At 39.2% G+C, this 26,146-nt stretch overlaps 2 protein-coding genes across 3 annotated transcripts in view; one reads left to right on the top strand and one right to left on the bottom strand.

Moving 5' to 3' along the window:
• Window positions 1-23: 23 nt before the first annotated feature.
• Window positions 24-18,985, top strand: Slc24a5 (solute carrier family 24 member 5). Of its 2 annotated transcripts, XM_051183507.1 has the most exons (9): window positions 24-178; window positions 738-917; window positions 11,229-11,312; window positions 11,402-11,505; window positions 11,839-11,939; window positions 13,745-14,025; window positions 16,248-16,454; window positions 18,044-18,145; window positions 18,602-18,985. In XM_051183507.1, the coding sequence occupies exons 1-9, from the start codon at window positions 58-60 to the stop codon at window positions 18,922-18,924; spliced, it is 1,503 nt and encodes a 500-aa protein (XP_051039464.1). In that variant the 5' UTR covers window positions 24-57; the 3' UTR covers window positions 18,925-18,985. The 2 variants fall into 2 exon arrangements, with proteins under 2 accessions (XP_051039464.1, XP_051039465.1); XM_051183508.1 differs by lacking the exon at window positions 18,044-18,145.
• A 353-nt stretch (window positions 18,986-19,338) lies between these two features.
• Window positions 19,339-26,146, bottom strand: part of Myef2 (myelin expression factor 2) — a 34,126-nt gene continuing 27,318 nt past the window's right edge. The window contains exons 15-17 of the mRNA XM_051183509.1: window positions 25,879-26,087; window positions 25,632-25,683; window positions 19,339-19,673 (exon numbers count right to left, since the gene is read on the bottom strand). Coding sequence (XP_051039466.1) covers window positions 19,510-19,673; window positions 25,632-25,683; window positions 25,879-26,087 — 425 coding nt within the window. The 3' untranslated portion in view covers window positions 19,339-19,509. The remainder of the gene's footprint in view (window positions 19,674-25,631; window positions 25,684-25,878; window positions 26,088-26,146) is intronic.

Below are 26,146 nucleotides of genomic sequence, written 5' to 3'. Positions count from 1 at the left end.
AGCATAAGCCTCGGTTGCTCCCTTCCTGAACCACACACTGCAAAGAGCAGGCTGAAAATGCAGACAAAATGGGGCCCCACTTGGACAAGAAGGGTCCTGCTACTCGGGATCTTCTGGGTCTCTGCATACCTGCCTGTCCGTGGTGTCTCCCTACCCCGGCGCCTCCCAAGGGCCACAGGTAGGTGGACAATGGTCTCACATCTAAACATGGGACAGAGAGGGAAGTTGTGCCCCCCCACACATACACACTGTATCTGCTCTGCACCACGGAGAATGGCACACACTTGATGAGACAGCGTGCTCTCAAGAGTGTTCTGCAGTAGTTCACAGGAAGCAAGGAGAACTGGGCTGCACTTTTATTTGTTGGAGAAATTATCAGAGCATTCTACTAGAATCTGCAGAAGGGGGTTACTCTTTGGAGGTCTGAGAACAGCGTGGGACCTGACAACAGAAAATGGCATTGGCCAGTGGCCAGAAATCCTTACTCATCGGGGCCATGGTTTCTTCTTGGGGAAGGGGGCAGTTTCAGAAATACCATTTAGAAGCAATAAGCAGGAGCACTGCGATATCGGCTATTTCCTGAAATAATCTCTTTCAAAGACTAAGGTTTTGTATCCTACTCACACTTCACGTTTCCACCGATTTCTCCATATTCCAACCAAATACCCCAGTTCTGTCATGGTGGACTTACGATGTGTGACTCCAACATCTTGTGGTCTTCTCCTTCTTCTTGGCAGGAAATGGCACGCAGTGTGCATCCTCTCCAGTGTCGGAGTTTCCCGAAGGGTTCTTCACGAAGGAGGAGAGCACAGATGGAGGCGTAGTGATCTACTTCCTCATTATTCTCTACATGTTCATGGCAGTGTCTATCGTCTGTGACAAGTACTTCTTGCCCTCCCTGGAAATCATCAGTGACTGTAAGTTGCTGGGAAGCTCTCCTGTGTCCTTCCAGAAGAGCTGTCACCCAGATCGGTTTGCAACAGCTCGGTAACAGCTCTGTACACCTCAGATGGCAACAGTGCACCAGGGTCTGTCCTGGGGACCTGTGTGGTTCATCCTGGGAGTTCAGGCAAGGGTGCATCTTGCAGTTATTTATTACACATTGGTTACTTCCAGAAGCTTGCTGTGTGTTCTAGTAGCTAGGTGGCTGTTAGAGGATGGCCCCAAGAATGTACCCTCCCTGTGCCCCAGGTACTCAGTTGCTATTTGCAACTGTTTTTCATTGTTATGTTGAGTAGGTGATAAGCACATGTGACTGAGGACCTCCTTTGGCTCCATTCCTTTACTGGCATCCTGCCACTAAGAAAACTGATATTCACATACCAAGGAATCAATCCTGAACTCCATGTAAAGTGATCTCAACTAGCAGATAATAATAAAGGTATATATTAAGTATTAAGTGTTAGTCATTTCTGGAAACAAGTTCAGATAGTCAAAGCCTCTTGCACTGTAGATTTCCCAGAACTCTGAGTATAGTAGGCCTTTGTGTGTGCACTGGTTCCTAAAACAAGGGAAAACGATGGCTATGCCATCTACACAGAAGGGCCAGTGTCTGCAGTCTGGTCAAAGTTTGTTGAATCGTTGAGTATCTTCATTTCACAGAGAAGTTAAAGTTAACGGCTGTGTCCTATTGCAAGATTACAGGGAACAGCATCCTCCCCAACTCTAACCCATGTGCTGTACACACACACACACACACACACACACACACACACACTCATGAACTGAGTGTCAATGCTCCTTTTCCTATCCTCTCACACTCCACCCTTGCTGGAATGCTAGGCAAGTTACCTTTCCCTTTCACGAAGAACAGCAGCATCCGTAAGAACTAAAACAGTAGAGGAATGAAATTGCTATTTGTTCAATAAAAATAAGTTTATAGTAATTAATATTTAAGTAGACAAAGTGGTTTATAAGTATATTTTATGTTGATAATACATTGTTATTTTCATGTTGGCTTATTTTAGTACATTATTTTTATTTAATGAAATGCAATAACAAGGCTAATCCCACCTACATTTGCATCTCTTGAAGATCCCCAAAGATCCCTGAATCTACCATTTTGCAAGAGTATTTTCTGTCAGCCTAGGTATTGCTATTATATATTCATCCATCCATCCATCCAAGGGTCTTTACTTTTTCCAATATTTTCCCATATTGCATATCTTCAAAACCATTATTTTTAAAGATAGTATGACAGTCCAAGATCCTATGACCAAATTGAGAACCTAACATTAGATTTTACTTATTATAGTGTTCAGTGAAAATGTGTCATTTTAAGCTATTAATCTTATAGGATTGCTTTAAATACTATTATGCCCATATTGTATAAATTCTTTGCAAACTTCTCTGATTATTTTTTGATAAAAGGATAAAGCTATTCACATTTAAGCCTTATGATACATATTGCCTAAAATATTCCATGAAGAAGTGTGCCAATCCCAACCTCCACAGCATACGGCAGCATCCATTCCTGGAAAGGAATATTACTTTTAATATCTTTGTTAATTATGTTAAATTAGAACTTCATGCTGTAGAATCCATATCTCTCCCACTTGTATGTTTGCTATTTTGTACTTTCTTGTGCTCATTTGGTTGGAGAGTGTCTTGTTTTTCTTAATAACTTTTTCATGACTTTAAAATGTTCATGCAGATATACACTAACATAGTTTTTATAATTTTGTTGTGGTTTGTCACTTTCATATTGTGTGCATTCATAGTGTTGAAGTTGAGAAGTTTTAAAGTCAGGAGGTCTGCTTTGACTTTCATTGGCCTTACTTTTGGAAAGATCTCTTTAACTGCAGACTCCAAAGCAGCTGCTGCTGCTTCTTATTTGCTTTTCTTCTACATTTATTCCTCCCACCCCAAATTCATCTTCATAGGATATATGGCTTTGCATATCTTATCAGTTCTCACATACTTAGTACATATATGTCTGTCTCCATAACCCTCACTGTAATTCTCTTCTCAGTTTTATGTTAGCACTGCGCATTTAGTTAGAAACATGTGAAAAACTGAGCATCTAAAATATTACTCACACCACACTAAGAACTGTAAAGTTCAATGACTCAGCTGAGCTCACCGAATAAATCTAGCGAGATTTGTTTATAAAAGTTGCCTGTAAGAGGCAAAATAGTACATTAAAAAATTCCAGTCCTGCAGAAGCCATAACTTACTGCATTAGAAGTTAGATCACGACCTCCATTCATTCTTCATTAAGTGATCTCTGTCTCTCATAGTACTTCCTCCATACCACTTGTACAATTCTTTGAAACATCAGTAAATATGCATTTCTCAAGAAAGTCACTGTCGTCATCATAACACAGAGCTATTAGGATGAGTCACCGATGGATACCTACAGAAGCCAGTCTTCCTCAGCTGTAATATTTGACTCAGCTCTTGAGTATCAGGAAGACAGCCAACAACATGAGATAGAAATAGTGTTCCTTCAACCCACTTGTTAAAGTCTTATCATTCCTCTTTCAAGGTCTGCTTTGAAATGTGAAATGATGTCAGCAATAAGAACCAATCCCCACAGTTTGTTTCCATCCATAGGAACTGGCTTCCAGAGTCTGCAAGCCTTTCCTCCATGCTTCTTGAGAAGCACAGAGTTATACACTTGCACTCATTTCATTAGCTAAGGAGAAATGACATAACCTTCAGAATATTCCATGAGTATTCCACATTGGACCAGAGCAGTCCCTTACTCAGATACCTATCATGATGCAATCATGGAAGCCCAAGCACACCATGCATTTGCGTATATACATGTGTATGTGCATGTGTATGCACATATACATATGTGTGTGTGTGTGTGTGAGAGAGACTTCATCTACATAAAAGCCTTACAAAATAAGTATTGATACATTAGTTTTACTGTAAAAGAAAGTGAAGTTGAGACCACACAGCCAGTAAGTACAAAGCGAGCCCTACTCTCTCTGGTGTTCCACAGTCCAAGCATGATGTCACCTGCTATGGGCTGTAATTTTACATATCCTCTTTTGAGATTAGTTACCATCATAGGGTTGTTTCAGAAGGTCAGTTCTGTTTGAAAAATCTTACAAGCCATTTTCTGCCGAAGGGCACAGACAATTTTGGCAAAACATGTATGAGACACTCACTGTAACTATAATGTATACTACAAAAGCAAGAGTTGTTTACTGAAATAGGTTTAGACTCTTAGAACCTATTGGGGGTTGTAAATTAATTTTATAAACATATTTCAACATCGCTAGGCTTTCAGCCTATCATTTTGCCTAAAATACAGACAGGATTACTGTACACTAGTATGGAATTCGATGATCACATAAAATGCTATAACTTCCTGTTGGTATATATGCTCTAGCTCAAATAAGGCTATGATGGACGAACTGATGGGTCCCTGTCCCAATACAGTGCCCTCTCCTCTAATCACCAGTGCCTTATTGGGTCCTCAGCAAGGTGAAAGTGTGGGGGTCTCAAGACTGCAATCTCCTGTGAGAGAATGGTTGGCAGCAGTGGGAAGCAGCCTCTTACTGACAACACGGTAGCACCCTAGCTAGCCCAACAGGTGCTCTCGCTCATTCTGCCTATCTATGGTGCGCTGGTAAAGTCTAGAGCTGCTGCCACTAGAGGCTTCCAACAAGGAGGGTCATACAAGCCATACAAAGGGGAATTACAGGAGATCCTCTGAACACAGAGGTCTAAATTATTCTACAGGGAGAATAGCTGTTCATGTTTTAACTGGAGAAAAGACCTGGCTTCTGTGGAGAGAGACAGAATGTAGACTCTGCAAAGGGAGGGAAAAGATCAGTTCAGACAGAGCCAAGGAAACTAGGATGCGTCATAAACCCCAAGACTGTCTTCATCTTGCTAGACCACAGCGTGGAGGATGCTGAGGAGTGAGTGGGGATACACGAGACAAAGAAGTAAAGGATTTGAAATGACAAGGAAGACTGTGGCTTCAGAGGTGTCTGGTCATTTCAGACAGCTCAGGAAGCTGTGTCCACAACTGTCATGCTTGATTTGTGAAGTTAGTTATACTCACCTGTGGCTGTGTCTTACTACTTACTTGCTTGGGGCTTTTTTTTTTTTTCCGTTTATCTTTTCCTCCTGTATGTTCATGTGCTCAGTGAAAGGTCCACGACATTGCTGAACATACAGGAAGGCTGGAGGGGGAGACACAGTGATCACAGTGGCATAATTGCTAGCGTGAAATGACTGTAAGTGTGTAGGCTAGAGACAGACATGCCTGGATCTAAATCCCAGCTCTGCAAACTGCTAGCTCTTGGGCAAGTGCTTACCATCTATCTGCCTCAGGTATGTCAGCTGCGAAGCACATAATTAGAGTTTAGTTCAAAGAACTCTGTCCTGTGTGCATGAGAAAATATAAGTGAACAAAGGAAAAAGGCACTGAGCATTTTTACAGAATACACTTAGAAGGCTACTGAGACTTCTTTACCTAGGAAAAAATCAAAGTGTAGAAGGGAAATAAGTCGATAAAAATGTGCTTGGAGCAAATACCAAATGTATGGTGCATCTATGACAGCTTGAAGCCCATCTTAGGGTTAAAAAAAAAAAATCAGTCTCACAAGGCAAGATGTAAGCTTATAAAGTCTTTATCTAACAACCTATGTGGCACCTTTACACTATTTAGAGTTCCTTTAGGTTTTTTTTCCTTGAATCAACATCTTTATTGTATTATTGCATTAGTAATCTTTGCTCAAAAAGCAATCCCTAAATATAAACTAACATTCATATTTATAGTATATCCATGAGCATAATGCTCAACTAAGATTTCCTCTTCTGTCTACACAGAGACGAGATTTGCATCTCTGTAGAAACAGAATACAGTGTAAAAGCAGTATCCTCTTGCTATGTCTCAGGTATCTCAGGTATACTAAATCACTCTTGAACAACTTTCTTTACATTTTGAAATATCCACGTACAAAGAACAGTGAAGCTCTTAATAGTTACTTCCTGCAGCCAAAATTCTATAAAACATTTCATTTAAATGTTACTCCAATATGCTATTCTCTTCACCATGCTAACACATTTTCAGTGAAAATGATCTTCCTGTTTTAGAAAAGCACTTCAAATGTTTGCTTTTTGTTTTTTAAAAAATACTTCCACTGCCTCTGCCTTGAGCCAATGCTTGCCTCTGTTCTACACTGTGTTTCAGACATAGATGATTTTTAAAAAGGTAAGTATTAATTCCAGGTAGAGCCGACTCTAATGGGTGAAGTTAGGACTTAGTAGTTCTGAGTCTGACATTTGGAGGACCTACAGTTTGGGGAAATTATCCGACTCTTAAGCCTCGTGAAATTTACAGAGGCAGAAGCTGTCTCAAAGAACAACAGCGCAGAATAGCGCCCCTTCCTCTCCCCTGCTGTGTGAGCGCAGCCTCCTGAGAGCCTGGCAAAGTCACTGCTAGTGCAATTTCCCTCTGGCCCGAACTGTGAGATACTGGCGCTACCTCTGCATCTACAGTAGGAGCTAAGTACTTCGTGTTCTTCCAAGATGCCGGCACAGGAGCAGGCAGAGATGATAAAAATAGGGCTGTGCACTAATGGCTTTCTCAGTGGGTGGCCAAAAGGACCGTTTCTTTGGCAGCAGAAAGATATCGGTCCTATCCCACCTCTGATCTTGGGCAACAGTAAGGATGAGGCTTAGAGGACAGGTGACTCCAGGGTAATGGATTCGCTGTAATGAATTCACTGTACTGGTGCAGCGAGCAGTTTAGGGGAAATCCCTTTCCAGCAGAATCGGACCTTTAAAAGCATTTTAGACACATCTCCGAATTCACTCAATTTAAAATATGAGGTGGTGAACATAAGACTTCTCCAAGAGACCTCTCTCTCAAGTTTCCCATCAAATTATTTGGCAGTGCCAGAATTTGGGTGTCCATTTTAGCTTAGTTCTTTTTACTACATGATATGGAAGGGTATTTCGAAAAACTATCACAAAATCCCCAACTGGGCATTACAGAAAGGAATACACTTAAGGGAAAATCCAATGGATTTTAAAACCATTTCATTGCCACAATGCTGTACATTATTTAAACAATATGCTGGCACCGGAAAGCATACCTTAGACATCTATATCCACTATATCTTGAAGTAAATGTGGCTGTTCTTTCAGAAAAATAGAGAAAAGGAATAATAGCAATTGGGGGGAAACGGGACAATTTATCTTTAGTAATAAACTACAGCAGAGGAAAATGTTACCCAAAGGTCAAGAAAGACAATGCCAATCTACTGTAAAGTTCAGAGGTATAAACCATTTTACAAAATATTCTTACAATACTTTCCTTTCATAACTACAATTAGAGTCCAGGGAAAAGCAACAATGCCTTATGAGGCCAAAAGCATCCCAAAGACCCCTGCTCTTCCCACCTTGATTCAGCCCAGTCCACCACCATTTCTCTGTGAGCAGTTCGTGTAACCAAGCAGTCTCCGGGGGCACTAAGGAAAGACCTGCCCTGGACCGCATCACCACTATAAGGTGAAACTCTTCAATGTCTCCCCTTACTGTCTTTGGAAGGCAAAGCCTAAGAATTTGTAACACTAATTTTTAAGTTCTTGGAAATGTGCTAAGGATTCTTGGCTCCCAACAACTAATTTTCTCCTACTAAAGAACAGAAAAAGGGGGCTAAGGATCTGGCTCAGTTGGTGGAGTGCTTGTCTCACTTGCACAAAACTCTGGGTTCAATCCCCAGCACTGTTCAATCTGGGAGTGCTGGCATAACTGCATTCTGCCATTTGGAAGGCAGAGGCAGGGAAATCAGAGGTTAAAGGTCATCTTTGGCAACACAGTGAATTCAAGGTCAACCTGAGATACATGAGTCCATTCCAAAAAGGGAAAAAAAAAAAATCAAAAAGGCATCAAATAGAGATAGCTCTGATGCCAATAGAACAAAGACATGGCATTGGTCTGCACCTAATTCCCACATTTGCAATCTTTACAGTCCATAAGACTTGAAATGGTTTCTTTACTCCCAAGTCCTGGTTTGGTTTTTTGGGGTGTACTGGCTACTAAAGTCAGGGGCTTGTGCATAGTAGGCAAATGCTGCTTCTTTGTAAAATACAAATTCCAAAACTCATATCTGAGGAGAACTGACTTATGAATATGTAAGTACGTTGAATGCCATATTGTAAGATAACGCCTCCATTTCTAAAATGAAACACAGAATTCTAGAGCAATCTGCTTTGCCTTTTTGGTCAATTTAAAAATTCTATGGATATATATATATATATATATACATGTATATATATATATTTTACATCTACATATGTACATATTTGTTATGTTGTATACATTAAGACAAACAAGACCAGCACCCTGGGGGTTTGGTGCTGGAACATCTCCAAGAATGCAGAATTCTGAGGACACTCAGGTTCAGGATATAAAATTAACTATTATGTGTGCATATTGTTCATAACCACCCCGAGTACTTCATTTCTAAATGATTTATAACTAATACAATATGCAGTGTTGCTTAGAGGAAAGAAAAGTCTTTTCCATATCCAGAATAAAGGTAATTTTTTTCTTTGAATATATTTGATGTATGAGTGTTTGAATCTCAGGCTATGGAACTTATGGGGACAAGGCTGGGTATATAAGATTTATGTATGTCACATATGTATGGCACTCGTAAGCATTAAAAGAAACATTATGTAATCCCTCAAGTCATCACTTTTTTCTCCCTTCATTGCTCACTGAAGTCAAACATTTAAGAGACACAAAGGCAAACAGGAACAGATGAGAAGGCCTGAACTGAATTCTCTCATTCCAACTGTTCTCAACCCTGTTCACAATGAAGTTATCAGGTGTCAGAAGACTCAGGGTTGAGCTGTTTAGAGCCTCATACTGAACAGTTCCCAAGGATAGAAATGGTGGCTAGGCTTTCCCCTAACCTTTTCTGTGTTTCAGAAGAAAAGCCAAAGTCCTTCGTTTTTTTAGGGTCCACGAGGCCATACACGATGAACCTTCAATCTTACCACCTATTATTCTCCCTGTGCTCTTCAATCCAGACCTGGGTCTGTTTCAAATACACGGGCTCTACAGATGCTGGCCCGGGATGTCTGTAGCCATTTTACCTGCCTCTAATACTCTTACCCACATGCATGGGGTAACACCTTCACTATGAAACCTCCCCTCTGGTGACTTCTTATTCCATGACATTTTAGATCTTGCTGCTTCTAAAATCCACATATTTTGCTTTCCTACCCTTCTCCCACACCATAAAGCTACATAAGTAGGAACTTTGGGTCTGTTCACTGTCATGTCCTGACACTCAAGCATCTGGCATAGTGGTATTGGTACTCAGCAATTGAAGTTAGGAGTTGAAAATAAAGAAGCATCATTTTTATTGTCCCACATAGTCTGGGGGTGGGGAGGGCTTTACTGAACTCAGCTAGCTGGTTCTTGCTTAGGGTCCCTACTGCAGTTATAGTGTGAAAATTGATATGGAATCATTGCAGGCTTGCTCAATTGCATGCCTAGTACCTAAGTCTAGAAAATGCCAAGTCTGGAAAATGAGAAAGCAAAGATGTTGGCAGTTTGTTTTTCAGTATGGGCTCATGAGGTCTCTCCTTGATGGAGGTTTCAAGATAGCAGGGCTTACATGCTGTCTAGGGCACTAGAACAAATGTCCCAAGAGGGGACACAAGGAAACTCTACCAGTTTTTAGTGTCCTGGCCTTGACATTATTACTCCTTGCTCTTTTCCTTTTTCTTCTCCTCTTATTCATTTATTCTGTTCTCCTGCAGAGCCTGCAATTTGTTCAGTTCATTTTCTTCATCGATGTCCTCACTGCTTGAGCTGCTGACATCAAACACAACGTCCCTTTTGGGGTCTACCTGGAGAAAATTGTGGCACTCAGGGTAGCCACTTTTTTTTTCAGCCTGCTCGTACATTGTCCTTGTTGCAATCTGGGACTGCCATGACGCAGGTGACTGGAGTCCTGGGCTTTTGAGATCGCATTCGGTTCAGATCCCCGTTGAGAGGACAACACACTATCAGAGAGTTCTTTCCCACAAAACTATTAGCACATGGTAGGGGAAGGCAGGCTGCACCTCACTGTAGCTCTTAAGAATCTTTCTTCTTCCAAATTAGGTTAGGAATCTGAACTACTGTAATCTATTTTTATATACATTTTAATTTAAATTAGAAACAATCTTATTTTACATTACCAATTCCAGTTTCCTCTCCCTCCCACAAACCCCACTGATCCCCCCCCCCCCATACACTCCCCAGTGTGGGTAAGGCCTTCCGTATGACAGATCAAAGTCTGTCATATCATTTGGGGCAGGGCCTAGTCCCTCCCCTGTGTGTCTAGGCTCAGAGAATACCCCTTACATGGGAAGTAGACTCCCAAAGCTGATTCGGCACTAGGGATAAACACTGGTTCCATTGCCAGAGGCCCCATAGACTCCCCAGGCCTCCTGACATTCACATTTGGGGGAGCCTGGTTTGGTTCTCCAGCTGTCAGACCAGGGTTGATGAGCTCCAGCTTGTTCAGGTCAGCTGTTTCTGTGGGTTTCCCCAGCCTGGTCTTGACCCCTTTGCTCTTCACTCCTCCCTCTCTGCAACTGGACTGATTTTTCAAGGCAGTAGTTTTGTAGCTCACCTACAGCTGAAAGCCATCAACTCTGAATTGGCTAATAGCCCCAACTTTTCTGTCTCCTCTCCTTTTTATTTTACATTAACTAATTTATTTGGAAGCAGAGACATGCTGTGGCATGTGTGGAGGTCAGAGGACAACTTTTGCAGTTAGTTATCTCCTGCTATGTGGTTCTGGGAATAGAACTCAGGCCATCAGGCTTAGTGGCAAGCACCCTTACCCTTGAGCTATGTCTAGCCCTTAAATTTGTATGATTTTATGTACGTGTGTATATGCATGTAAATGTGTTGTGGTGCACCTGTGGAGGCCTAATGACACGTTCGTGGAGTCAGACTTCTCTTTCTACCTTTCCATGGGTTGCAGGAATTGAACTCAGGTTGCCTGGTTTGTATGGCAAGCATCTTTACCCATTTTGCCAGCCCTCCTCTCCTTTCTGTAAACATGTTATGAATTCATAAGAAAGCAAGACATGAGATTCCTCTATTTTCTAACCCAAATGTCTCTCTTTCCAGCTTCAGTCACTATTGGTGTAATATAAAGGCATAATTTGAGTATCATTTATGTGGTTCTATTGTATACTCCTTGTAATTTTGTCAGCCATGCTAATCATTGCCTTTATTTTTAGCCCTTGGATTGTCGCAGGATGTTGCAGGTGCAACTTTCATGGCAGCGGGTAGCTCTGCCCCTGAACTAGTTACAGCCTTCTTGGGTAAATATTCCTTCGATTTGCTGCTTTTTCAGTGTGATTTTAGTTTCTTCTAGTCTGCTTTAACTTAGCTGCTATTATCTTGCTCCTAGGTGTATTTATCACAAAGGGAGATATTGGTATCAGCACCATTCTAGGATCTGCAGTTTACAATCTCCTTGGCATCTGTGCCGCCTGTGGCTTGCTATCCAACATGGTAAGAAAGCTAATCAGTAAGATGTATTGTCTTGACAGATTCTAAAATTAAACTGCCTGGATGAACAACATAGCATTGGAAATGCGTTCAGTCAAACTTAATAACCAGTAGAAAAAAACATTTATTCAATTCATTTAACCCAGATACCTTTTAATAATCAAATTTGTAAAAGTCAGTACAGATTTAGAACAATTTTTCTTTAAAATTATTTTCTCTATGTACTATGTAAAACATAACAATATTTTTCCACAAATAAACAAGCAATTTTGGTATTATACTAAGCACTGTTCTTGAATTACTTCCGCTGTAATGTAGTAAACCACTGTTTTCCAGGTTTCAACAATTTCACCCTGGCCACTGTTCCGAGACTGTATGGTGTACGCAGTTAGTGTAGGAGCGGTTTTTGGCATAATATTTGATAACCGGGTTTTCTGGTAAGCTTCAAATAACCGTCACTACCATGTAAAACATAATTACTGAGTGAATTTTTGAAGTCTGATGGCTTGCTTAATTGTTACTTCAACTCACTTCTCAAGGACCTGTCACTCAAGCAGCTCCTCCAGTCTCAGCTGATTTCTTCACACAACTACTGATGACTTCTTCTTTCTACTGAGCCATTTCCTCTTCAACATCAGTCAGCTTCCCTCCCCTAGTCACTGGAGACAGCCTCCCTCTTCAGAACTTTCCCAGTTTGTTCTCACTTAAACCTCCAAATGTTGGTGCTCTCTTCTACTACTTTGTTGCTTAACTGATCTTGGTTAGAAGTGGTCAGTCATAAAGGCGTGGAGAACATGTAAAAGACCCTTCATTCCTGTAATTTCTTCCATCTTCCCAGAACAAAAGTAACTGCAGCCTTCTCTAGCAACCAAGAGTGTTATATGTCAATATTAAAAATCCTGTTGCTTTCCTGTAACCTCTCTGTATTGAGCTGGCCCAAGAAAATGAAAAAAAGCAAGTGACTCAGTGGGCAGACATAAATTTCTCTAATAGGTCCAAGGTCCTTCGCCAGCCAGTGATCCCCAACCTTCCTAATGCTACAGCCTCTTAATACAGTTCATGTTGTGGTGACTGCCAGTGATAAAATTACTTCATACCTGTAACTTCACTACCATTATAAATCATAATGTAAATCATCTGATATGCAGATAGTCTTAGGTGGCCCCTGTGATAGGCTGTTGAGAACCACTGTCCTAGATGTTTATCATTCTGCTGGAAACCACAAAATAAAGAAATATAAAGCATATGGCCACACATGAATGTGTCCAGAGGATGCACAAACAGAAACAAAAACCAAGATAAATGAAACACCAGGTTGCTAGTACAGCAAGGAAACCTGGGATTCAGTTGTTATCTGTAAGTGACAGGGACCATGAAAATATCCAAGTACATAAACATATTCCCTCATTAGGGAAATCAGAAACTTTTTTTTTTCTTTCAGTTTTAGCTGCAGCAGAGAAGTGATTCGTTGACTATGAAATAAAATAACAATATTCAAATGTGATGAAATTAGCTAATTACAGTAAAATGGGAAGTCATGGACAATTCTTGGTGCCTCACGTTGGAATTCCATTTTTTGAGAGTATCTTTGATTTCTTGTGAATATACGGCCAATTCAGCTATAATAAAACTGTCAAAAGGGAGCACAGTAGTAGCACAGACCTGAAATCCCAAAACTCAAGTAGAAGAGGTAGGAGCATTGTGAATTTGAGTATTTGAGGCCAATCAAGGTATACAGTGTTCAAGACTGGTGTGGGCTGCACAGTGAAATCCTGTATCAAAAGCCAGTTATACCCACCTCAAACTTTCTTAGAAATCTCTGCAGAGCAAATGGCAAGTTCCACCTAAAAAAATCATATTTTGACTATTTCACATAAAGTTCTTACACCAGAAAAATCTAACAGTATATTATTTTCTAATTATTAAATATTTGGAGAATGTAGTATGTCAATGAATTTGGAAAATGTCCATTATTAAATAGTTTTAGTTTGAAAATTCTCTATTTTCTAGGCATTTTTTAAAGGAATCTATAAAGACATTTTATAAAACCTCCCCCCCTTTTTTAAAAAAAATAATGAGTCAGGCTTTTATCAATGAGTTTGTAACAATACTATAACCAAGACTGGGCAAATGAAGTGTTTCACAATGGTTCCTTGACTTTTCGAATGCTGTTTTGTTAGAAAATACTGTTTAAAAATTATTCTAGATTGGCTCCAACTACACACAAACTTCTCGATTATAGGTATGAAGGGGCACTGCTGCTGCTGATTTACGGGGTCTATGTTTTGCTGCTGTGTTTTGACACTAAGATCAGCCAATACGTCATGAAGAAATGCAGTCCCTGCTGTCCCTGCCTTGCCAGAGCTATGGAGAGAAGTGAACACCAGGCACTGCTAGGATGGGAAGACGAGAGCCAGCTCTTCACTCGGCGTCAATCAAGGACAGACAGTGGAATATTTCAGGAGGAGTCTGGGTACTCCCAACTTTCTCTAAGTTTACATGGTCTCAGTCATGTTTCTGAAGGTAATGCACCATCTGGCCCACTATTGCACCTAAACACTAGAAAAAATTATCATTTCTAGTAATTAGCACATGCCTATGAAACACACTGTGGAGTCAGAGATGAAGTGCAAGTCCTGGCCTTTTAAGAGCTTCCAATAAACATTTTCAAAATCAGCTGAAGTGTGGGGGAGGGGTATTCACAGATGTGAAGGACAGGGGTTAGCACTGGGTGCTGTTCCTGAGTCCTTCACCTCATTGAGACCAGGCCCTTTCAGTGAACTTGACCAGCTAACCAGGGAGCTCTAGGGATCTGTCTCTGCCTTCACAGCACTGGAATTCCACACGTGGGCTGCCATGCTCTTTCACACAGGTGCTGGAGAACTCCACATGTCTACACACAAAACATTTACCCACTGAGCCACCTCCCCAAACCCAAAATCAGCTAAAATTACAAAGTGTAAGTACCATAAAAATAAAACTGTTACTACTATGGCTCATATATTAGGCAGATTGAATAAACTTAGATGACACTCAATGAGAGATGCACATGGAGAAGAGCATTTGAACGGGATCTTGTGGGATAGAAAGGCTTGAACTCAATAATCTGATACTGTAGTCAGGAAGCAACAACTGATGCCCGATTGCACAGATGAGCTGGGGAGACGAGCACACTCTATGAACTGAGTCCAGGGGACACTAGCAAAGGCGTGCTCTCATGTGTGCACAGACAGAGCTAAGGAACACACACGCAGAGGAAGCAGAGGAACAGTGGACAGAAAGGAAGTGTAGCAGAGTCCTGCAGGGCTGGTTCCAAGGAAGAAAGTCACAGAACTGAACAGTATTTGCAGGAGACTGAACTAAGATGACAGGACATGGACAAAACAGACATGGCTGTGGGGATAGAGCCCAGGTGAGAGCATGGAGAGGAAGCATCATTAATAAGGGCAGCAGGATAACTGGGCAGAACCAGAGATAAAGCCAGGGCTTCACTCTTCACTGGTGACAAATGTGGCCACTGAGGAAAGAGGGATGGTTTGGAGGAATAGGAAAAAAAAAAAAAAAAAAAAAGCAGGTGAGATGGAAATGTGTGTAACAGAAGCAAAGCATGAGTTTGGTACGTTCAATATGACAATGCCATTTCTGACCAGAAAACTTTACAAAAGTGATTCTAATTTCAGTTAAATGATTAGGAAGGAAGCTTCTAGTTTACCAGTTTAAAAAAAAAAATGACATGTGACATTTTTCATCCTTACAAAACATACTTTGTAGTCTTTAAGGTAGAAGAGGTTTATAAAACCCTCAAGAGTACCAACCAAATTGTTCATGTTACAATTTTATCTAAATTAATGGTACACTGCTTAAGTCTTGGTAAACTTCTATGAGTTGTATTTGTGATTTCAGCCAAGTATGGCATAAGTACCATATAAATTAGTCCACAGCCCAGTCTCACTTTTATTCAATATAGTTGTCATTCCTGTCCCCTAAGCACACACTCTGGAGCTATAACAGGAAGCCACTAGGCCCAACTTTCTCTAGATTTCTTCCAACAACTGGAAGCACAAATTTAGTAAATGGTAAGACACAATGAGAATTAGACGGAATATTCCTATGCATATATAAGTACACAACAAACCATACGTCTCATGTTTGGAAAAGGGAAGGAGTGAAAGAGCTCGGGGGCAGAGGAGTGCCAAGTGAATCCTAAAAGCACCAAGTCCTAATGATCCATACTACAATGATGCAAGAGTCTTACCTCCTACTCTGCAAAGACTGCAACCACAACATTCAACAAACAATTCAAGACACTTAAGTCAAGTCTCCAGAGAAGAGGAATTTGAGCACCACAGCTTATGTTGTCGGCCTAGTTTCAGTTAAGTTTCTTTTGACAGGCGATAACAGTAATGAAATATTCAAATGTTTTAGGATCAGTGGTTCTCAACCCTCCTAATGCTGAGACCCTTTAATACAGCTCCTCATGCTGTGGCAATCCTCACCATAAAATTATTTTCGTTGCTATTGTTATGAATCATAATATAAATGTGTTCTTCAATGGTCCTAGGAGAACCCTGTGAAAGAAGCATTTATCCTCCAAATGGGTCACAACCCACAGGTTGAGAACCAATGCTGTAGACAGTCTTTCAAAAATGTATACAGTGAAATAATTTCAACACAGCCTTCTAAATGGGCCTTTGAGAAACAGGGCACTTGAGAAAATTCAAAATTGTTTAATTTTTCCACAACAGATCCACCAAGTGTTTTCAGGATGCCTGAAGCAGACTTAAAAAGAATTTTTTGGGTACTCTCTCTTCCTATTATTACATTACTTTTTCTGACAACACCAGATTGTAGAAGAAAGTTTTGGAAAAACTACTTTGTGATAACCTTTGTCATGTCTGCTCTATGGATATCTGCATTCACATACATCCTGGTTTGGATGGTCACAGTCACAGGTATGTCATTTAAGTATAATAGCAGTAGAAAATAAGAAACTGCTAACATTCATTTAAAGTAGTCTCTTTTCAGAAAAACTAAAACCTAGTGTTGTTTACAAAAGATGAAAGCTTAATATCACAACCTAACAAGCTCATTCAGGTTTTGTGAGTTTAATACAAGGGCATTTCCCATTATTACATTCTGGGGTATAATTTATAGGCTATCTCTATAATTACACAGGGTTCATGAGAACTCTTTATACTGAAGTCTAATCCACAGTGGAAACCCAGAGAAAGGAACTCACTGGGGTTAGGAATAAGCAGTAGTTGCTTGCTGTTTAACTAAATGTTTTCTTTGCTTTACAATATGGCAATGGGAATATGATACAGATGACTAAGTGAGTATAAAAGCTTTGTATTAGGCTTCTAGTATCTTTCCAAGTAAGTTTTACTGCTTAAGAGATAATATGCTCTAATCCCCATGAAAAATGACTATAAATAGAAATGAAAATTAGGATTTTCTCTCCAAAAGATTAACTAGAACTAACCGACATTAGAAATGAGCAATCTCCTTCTGACATACCTAAGTCATCCAACCTGTTTGTATCCCTGACTACAGTTGGGCCCAGTCATCTACTTACATGTATATATTGCTGTTTTTACACTGATGGGACTAAAGAATTACAACAGAAACATTCACAAAGACTGCAAAGTTGAAATAATTACTACCTGGCCCCTGCTCCAAACTGGCTGACCTCAACTTCTCCCAGATAACTAACTTTATTATAATTGCATGCTAATAAAAAAAAAAAAAACAGAATAGTTTTCTTTTTTATGAAGACAATAAGAATGTCCAGGTGGCTTGCATATTCACTGTATCCAATTTTCTTAATCAAAATAATTTAAATTAACAGGAAGAATAGAATCAAATACAAGATCACAGATGAGTAACTAAAATGACAAGCAGCACTATTCTTACTCTAAACCATGTTTTCAATTTGAACATTCAAAGTTACCTGTTCCCACCCTTTTTAACTACCCTATGGTTTCCTCAGAATGAACTTATGTCTGCTATCAATTCCACACAAGTATTAAGAACCTGATGCCATATGTTAGACTCAGGCAGGGTCTGTTTACCTCAGAGATCTATGTACTTCCCTAAGACAAAACAAACAAACAGTAAACAAAGTAGCACTTTCAAAGTCCTCATTTCAATCTAATAATGGATACAACTGCTACAAAGTATTTTAACTCTCAAGTACTTTAAGAAACTTCAAACAGAAAATAAGTAAACAATCAGTTTCACCATACAGCAAGCAACAGTGACACCCACAGCTTTCCCCAGATGTCAAATATGAGGATTTCTCATTGCTCTATATCTTCAGATATCTGTCATTAAAAATGTGTGCTGCCCTGGTTAGCCGAACCATCAACCTATTTCAAATATTTTGCCATCTAGAAACCATATAGTAAGCATATATTGGTTCAAAAATCTAGACATACCTAAATACTTTTCCTGAATAGGGAAGAAGCATTCAAGCTGTCTTCAAAAACTGGTTCATATAAGATTTGTGATTTGTAACCTGCAGTCTCTGTGCCTATTACAGGGGAAATACTAGGAATTCCAGACACAGTAATGGGCCTTACTTTATTGGCAGCAGGTACAAGCATACCAGACACAGTTGCAAGTGTGTTAGTTGCAAGAAAAGGTAAGACTGGCAGTCTCCCAGAGGCACTGGCTGTCCTTTTAAGCTTGAGTACCATAAAGCAAGTGAACGGAAAGGTAATAACATTCTCTGAAGAAAAAAGAAGTGACTCATAGGAAGCATTTAGTTTTTAATAGCAGGTTAATTCTACCAACCCAATCCCCCAAAGACTATTTACCTGATATGTGCATTAGATGGTAATTCACTGTCAAATGAGAATGAAAAGCAACAAATAAGCTGCATACCTTATTAAAAACAGTTTAATAAATAAAGGTAATTATTAAATAAATGTTAAGACTTTAAATACTAACTCAAGGAAATACAAATTCAATAAGACTCTTGTTCTAACAATAAGTTTTCTAAAACTAACCAACAAAAAGTATCCAGTGTCCTTATGAAGAGTATTAATAAAATATAGTATCGATGTGCACATTTTAAGAACATGCTGTTCTTTTGCAGGTAAAGGAGACATGGCTATATCTAACATCGTGGGATCCAATGTGTTTGATATGTTATGCCTAGGTCTTCCCTGGTTTATTAAGACTGCATTTACAAATCCATCAGCTCCTGTAGAAGTGAATAGCAAGGGACTCACTTACATAACCATCTCTCTCAACATTTCAATTATTTTTTTGTTCTTAGCAGTTCATTTTAATGGCTGGAAACTAGACCGAAAGTTGGGGGTGGTCTGCCTAGTGTTATACTTAGGACTTGCTACCTTATCAGTTCTATATGAACTTGGAATTATTGGAAGTAACAGAATACGGGGTTTTGGAGTTTGATAGTTTTAATAGTGTTATGTGGAAAAGGAATGGAATAATAGAGGGGCAAAAAAAGAAAAAAAAAAGAAAAAAAAAACAAAAAAACCCATGTCTTCATTTACGTCAAAAAAAAAAAAAAAAAAAAAAAAACCCTCAACTTTAGAATGTAACACTTAATTACTATTCTTTATAAGCAGAGGAAAGTAATTTAAACCAAACCAAATTTACATCCTAATTTGTCTGAGCCCTTTCTTTTCATTAACAATTTGATACAAAGCAGAGATTTTGGGGGGGGTTAAAGTGTCTGTTAACTTACAAGATTGGAGAAATTAGAACAAACAAACCCTACTACTGGAAACAACAAAATGGCTTATTTCATTAAAAATGGTGTGTCTGTCCACTGAAACCAGACTTGCCGACTTTAGAAACGCAAACTTGAGATAACGAAAATCACAGTATATTTTTTCAACATTATACTGTTAAAAGCTGGTGGGAGTTTTAGAAGTTCATTTTTACAGCATTTGTAAGCATACAACATTACTAAAAAATGACTTTTACTAGGAGATTCAATAAACAGATGAAGGAATGTTCCAACCATGCTTGAAATTATGCATTACGATCCAAGCGAACATCGATTTCCCTGCCACTGATTTTGATGCCGTTCATTATTCTGCAGGCCTTTTCAGCTGACTCGGGGGATTCAAACCTAACTGTCCCACAGCCTTTGGACTTGCCATTCTCCATCTTTATTTCTGCAAACATTACATGACCTGTAAAAAGAGTTACACAATTACTAGTCCATTTAAATGGGTTCAATTTCACTAGACAAGTTTTTGACTCCTCACAGCAATGGACATCACAGGTAATTTAGTTAAATATATTAATATAAAATACAAACGTATGAGCATTATCAATCTATAGTCTGAATACAATTGCTATATTAAAGTATACACACATATATTAGCCTACATAAAACTGGAATTGGACATTGAGTTTGGTTTTAAATCCCCAATTTCCAGAGAGGATGTTATAGCAATAAGGCTAGCTAGCACAAATACTACCAAGTCAACATGGCCCCTAATAAGATGACATCTTTAGTCAAAATTATACAGCTGCTCACTGTTCAATTTCCTCAATCTTCTTCCTTCTCTTTTATCTTCATTTCACATTTTCATCCTTATGAGAACAGATGTCCATATATCTAAGTTCTGCCAGGTCACAAAAGGACCCATCAATTCTACTTTTCATCTACTTTAACAAAGCCATCTAGTCAATATCACAATAGGATTCAAAATCTTAAGGATGACATCAAATAAGAAATGGTTATAAAAGACAGCAGATTTGAATCGGGTGGTGGAGGCGCACACCTTTAATTCCAGCACTAGAGAGTTAGGGGCAGGCAGATATCTGTGAGTTTGAGGCCAGCTACACAGAGAAACCCTGTCTTGAAAATCCAAAAAAAAAAAAAAAAAAAAAAAACAATAAAGATAAAAATAAAAACAATGATGATATTAAAGAGCTGACAGCTATTTGTATGCAATTAACATCACTGTTAACTTGAGTAAATTTATAGTTACTATAAGAACAGTAATATCAAATTCAAAGTAGCCTTAAAATACACCAATTAAATCTAAGGACTTCTGAGAGCAAAGAGGAATGATAACCACTTGCAAATAAAGACAGACCAGTAAGACTATATATAGCTCAGGCCAACTGAGATGCATGATGACCAATCCAAACAGGCCATAACTTCAAGGCACAACTATTTAGGTATTACTTCCTCCACCCAGGATGCACATGTCATCAAATCAAGCTAAACTTTGAACATTACAGCAGCCAAACCAGACAGTCAGACTCATTTAGTTTTACAAAGGGACAAAAAAAAAGCAAGAAAAAGTAAAAGGCAAGGGTCTGTGTCAAGAGAAGCCCTTTCCAGACAAAGGAAATGAATACTACTCTTAATGAATCTACAACATCCTAGGCAACTATTGTGTTTCCATCCACTTTCTGCTATTGCCCTTCTTTTCAAAGCCAACTAATAACAAATATAGTCAAAGACAATGTCAGACTGATTCAGAATCTTGTCTTATAAAGCAAGCCTAGAAATTCTTGAGTACATCCCTAAAAAAGACACTAATCCCAGAAAAATTACATAATGATTAAAGTAGAATGAAATAATATTTAGCCCATAACTAGTAAAACAGAAAAGAAAAACAGTAATCTTAATTTATAGTGGGAAAAAAGTTAACAGAATGACATTGAAACATACATAAAAGAAACATTAGTGGTTGTCTTAGTCAAGGTTACTATAGCTATGATGAAATATAAGATCAGAAGCAAGTGGGAGAGGAAAGGGTTTATTCAGCTTACACTTCCAAATCAATGTTCATCATCAAAGGAGGTTAGGACAGGAACTCAAGCAGGACAGGGACCTGGAGGCAGGAGCTGATCAAGAGGCTATGGAGGGGTGCCGCTTACTAGCTTGCTCTTGCAGCTTGTTCAACCTTGCTTTCTAGTACCAAGGGCCAGCAGCTCAGGGATGGCACTACCGATAATGAGCTGAGCCATCCCCTATCAATCACTAATTAAGAAAATGCCCTACAGCCCAATCTTACAGAGGCACTTTTCAACTGAGATTCCTTTCTCTCAAGCGACTCTAGTTTCTGTCAAGTTGACACAAAATTAGCCAGTACAGTAGTAAACAGTGCAACTTCCAAAATCCTCCAGCTTGTAAGGAACTGGAACCCAGGAAGGCATTAAGGCAACATGCTTTGGCACATGGCACTTACAGAGATCTCCAAGGGCTACAGAGCATTTTATAGCCTTTGTAGCTGGAGGTTCTTCCCTTTTTCTAGTTTTACCTAAAAATATAGGTTTTTCTAAGTTCTACAGCATATGGCTATAAACAACGATGGGGTTTACTTGAGCTACAATCTTGAAAACACATTACTATCTCTTACATAAACTATCTTTCAATATTTCAGACAAGATTCTGTTTCTACTTTCCTCTTCAATTGCCCCAGTCAGGTTAGGGTGACATCACTTACGAATCCAAACTCCTTAAGTTCACCATGGTCTGGTCTTCCCCTTGACAAGATCTCTCAGCTAAGACACAAGAACTTTTTCAGTTTGGATTCTTACACTCTAGAGATCAGGCCACACACACCTGTTTCCACAGTTAGACTACCCCAAGTAAGAAAATAATCCTAAATTGCTGGCTGGCTTGGTTATTTCTAGAACTTGGAGACTGAGCCCAGGGCCTTATAATTTACTGGATAGCCAAAGCAGTCCTTCTGCCTCAGCCATCAAGTGATAGGACTACAACAAGCATTTACTACCACACTAAGGTGAATCCTACATTTTTGGACCCTATGAAAATGCAGATTAAGGTATTTTCTTTATAAAATAAATAATTTAGGAGGTAAAGTTTTACATAATTAAAATCAATCTGCCTAACATTTTACATGATGAGGAAGTCTTCAAAAGGCCTACTGTCTTGCAGGATTTCAAGAAAATAAAAACAAGACTGGCATTTTATCAATTGTATAGGACTAAGCTCTGCCATAAGGAGGAAATTAGATATACTGTGGTCACAGAGCAGATGAAGAACTACTTAGCACACAATAAAAGAATGCTTTCTACTTTACTTAGTCCAGACAATTACTTTTGGAAATGATGTATTATGTGGGGGAATGCTGGCATAGACCATAACTAAAAATAAGTCAAATTAATACATTTATAAACAAATAACAAAATCTGCCTAAATAAAGCTATGATATTACTATCTGGGGTTCAATAATGTTGCCTTTGGGGATTATATTGGCAAGGCACCTGCCAGTGAGTTATTTCCTGACAGACACTGTGTCTATAGTACCACTAGATTCTTGCTAAGCAAGGAAGAACATTTACTTGGCTAGTCTGGGCTCAGGAAAACAAAAGGAACAATCAATCAAACCCGCTTTTATGACTAAAGAGGTCATTATTTGTTAGTGTCAGGTTAAAAGAACACTATTAAAACAGAAAAGCTCTTAAGACTTATAAATAATGTGATATGGCAGGAAACAGATGGTTCAGTTCAAACATGTCAGGTAATACTGTGGCAACACAGATTTAGTCCTGTATTAATGTAACTTGCTTTCTTTGCCATCTATGTAACTTCTGGTTAAAAAAAAATGGGATGACATGGAATTATGAAAGTATGGTGCTAAATATAAAATAAAAAAGTAGCTTTTATACCTAATTTAGAAATGAAAGACAAGCAAGCAAACAAACAAACAAACTCATTAACCTTGTAACTACCGACTAATTCAAAAGGGAAAGAAGAGAAGGAAATGAGTCCCATATAATCAAGCCACTGTTTCTAAATGAAGACCATACTTTCTCTTCTTACAAAACGCCCTCCATCACTATCTGTTAATGCTACCCTACCCTAGCTGTGGCTGTTAAGTGTTACTCCTACCTCATCTCAAAAGAGCACCTGCTCATACTTACTCTACACAGGGTACCAACACCCTTCCAAATAATGCACTATGCTGCTTTCTCTCAGTAGTCAACAATTGCCAACTCATAAAGCACAATTAATAAAAACCCAGAGACAAGCTAAAGATCAGAGAAGCAAAGCAGATAGCCACTAGAGACTTCTCATTTCTACCAATGCTCAGGGGTGACCCACTGAACCTCAGATTGCATCTCCAGACTGCACTGCTCTCCCCCAAGTGCCTCTGTGGGAACTCCTGTCTCTTCCTGCCTTATGTTCCTCTCTACCCAGTCATATCACTCCTGTCTCCACTTCCCTACTGCGGGGATTAAAGGCATGAGCTCTGTTTCTCTTTCTCATGTAGCCCAGGATGACCTTGAACTCAGAGATCCATCTGCCTGTGTCCCTTGAGTCCTGGGATTAAAGGTGTGTACCACAAACTGCCCATCTTTTATGGCTGTGGCTAGCATTGCTTTCTGATCTTCAGTGGCTTTATTAGATTATAAACAATATATCACCATGAACTCACAAGCATTTGACAAGGTTTCTGTTAGAACTGCCTCTTCTTCAAATTTTAAATTAATATAAAATAAAAGGGCCATCAACACAACACCCTATACAGATTCAGTTAGTTTCTTTACTGCTCATCTCCAAAGGTCTAGCAGACTGCCAAAAAAAAAAAAAAAAAAAAAAAAAAAACCAGTATCATAGATTTAATGAGTAAATGAGTAACTGAATAAAGATATAACAGAGTACTTATGAACATTTTATAACCCTTCTAGATGTACAGATATAATAAAAGGGACTAACTTAAACAGGTGAGAATTACCCTAAAGAGCCTCAGTTTTGGGTGAAAGAAAATTAGTAGCATTATAATAAAAGCTAAAAGGAAGCTGGATACTATTTTATTCCTGTAGATACTCCTGACAGTAGTTCACAAAGGCTTTTTTATTCCCTTCCAGTATTAGGAGCTGCCTAGAACCTCATCCATGACAGGCAAGCACCCTACCACTAAGAAACATTCAATTTATCTCTGCTTTTTATTTTTTTATTCTGAATCTGTTGTTGTTGTTTTATCTTTTTGAAAAGATTCTTCTCTCATACAATCTCAACCACAGCCCTTCAACTCCTCCCAACCCTCCCCCCACATTCACTCCCCATACCTCCACTTCCTGCTCAGAAAACAGCAGGCCTCCAAGAGACAAAAGCCAAATAGGACAAAACAAGAACAATAAGGCAAGGCAACAGTCATCATATAGGGGCTGGGCAAGGCAACCCAACAGCAGGCAAAAGGGTCAAGAATAAAACCACTCCCACTATTACGAGTCCCACAAAACCACCAACCTAACAGCCAAAGCATATGCAGAATCATTCAGGCCCCATGCTTGCTGCTTCAGTCTCTGTGAGCCCATGTGAGCCCTGCTTAGTTGATTCGGTGGGCCATATTTCCCTGGTGTCTTCCAACTCCTCTCATTTTTTATTTTTACAACAAGACAGTCTCAATAAACTGCCCAAGCTGACTTTGAATTGACTCTAGCCCAGGCATCCTGCCTCAGCCTCCCAAGTAGAAGGAATTACAGGCTGTAGCACCCAGTTCAACTAGAAAGGTATTTTTACAGATGAATACACCTTTAATCCCAGCTCTCTAGAAGAGGCAAGTGGTGGATCTTAAGTTTTCTATTAACTGTAGGAGGCCAAATGACTACTTTCAGCCCTGTTTCAGCATAATGTGCTCTAGATCGGTATCTTAGGATTGTGATTTTAGTCTGTCGCTAGTCTCCCTATAACAAAGAAGATTTTCCAAAGGATTAGAAGAGGTACCAAAATGTATCTGTGTCTAGCAAGGGTCTACGCTAATAGCTTAAGGTTCCTATGATATGCAGGCAATACAGTGTACAGAATGGATTTTCCCATCAACTATGCATCAGCAAAGAAGTAAATATGCCTTTTACTAATGTTTCTCATGAGAAAAAAAAACTTCTAACGGAAAAACATATCAACCTCTTTAAAATCTGGTAATAAACAAAACTTCTTTACAACAAGTAATGATGGGTTATCCTGTCAAGTCTGCACTAAGCTCTATTGTTCGTTCTAAGTCATCAGGCAACAAAACTATTACTTATCTGAAGTTGAGTCAGACAAGACTATGACTGGGATGAGCCAAGATCTAAACATAGTGTTTCAAAGCTTAAAAATCAAACTTTCCTCCCAAGAAATATCCAGCACAATCTGTATCTACTGGTATACTTACCACATTGGCTGAATTTCTCTTTTAGTTTCTGCCAAGTCAAGTCAAAAGGTAACTAGAATGAAAGAAATTAGTGACACACATATATATATATTTGTATTTTCCATTTATATGCAAATAGTAAAATTAACAATAAATATCCTCCATATACACACACACATACACATATGCATTTATATATATGCACACACACACACACGCGCAAAGTTATAAAAAGAATTTTAACTTTCCAATATGTTTATTTGCTTACATTTCTAACAAATATCTGGTTGCCTTTGGAGCCTAATCTGTCTCTCATTCCGCTTCCCATGGGACCTGATAAAAAACCTCGGTCTACATCGATGCTCCTTTCCAGTATTGCTCCAATCCCTGGCCCCATCCTGTCAAAGCTGGAGCTCATGCGGTCCAGTCCCATCCCCATGCCTCCAGTCACACTGCTCATGCCACCCATGCTGCCACCTGCAGTGTGAAGAAGGGCAGGAGGATTTGGGAGTTTCAAGTTTTAAAAGACAAAAGCA

This window comes from Phodopus roborovskii, unplaced genomic scaffold (genome assembly GCF_943737965.1).
Source record: "Phodopus roborovskii unplaced genomic scaffold, PHOROB, whole genome shotgun sequence".
Classification (NCBI taxonomy): Eukaryota; Metazoa; Chordata; class Mammalia; order Rodentia; family Cricetidae; genus Phodopus; species Phodopus roborovskii.
Note: the sequence above shows the minus strand (reverse complement) of the source record. Positions and strands in the feature narration are given on the sequence as shown.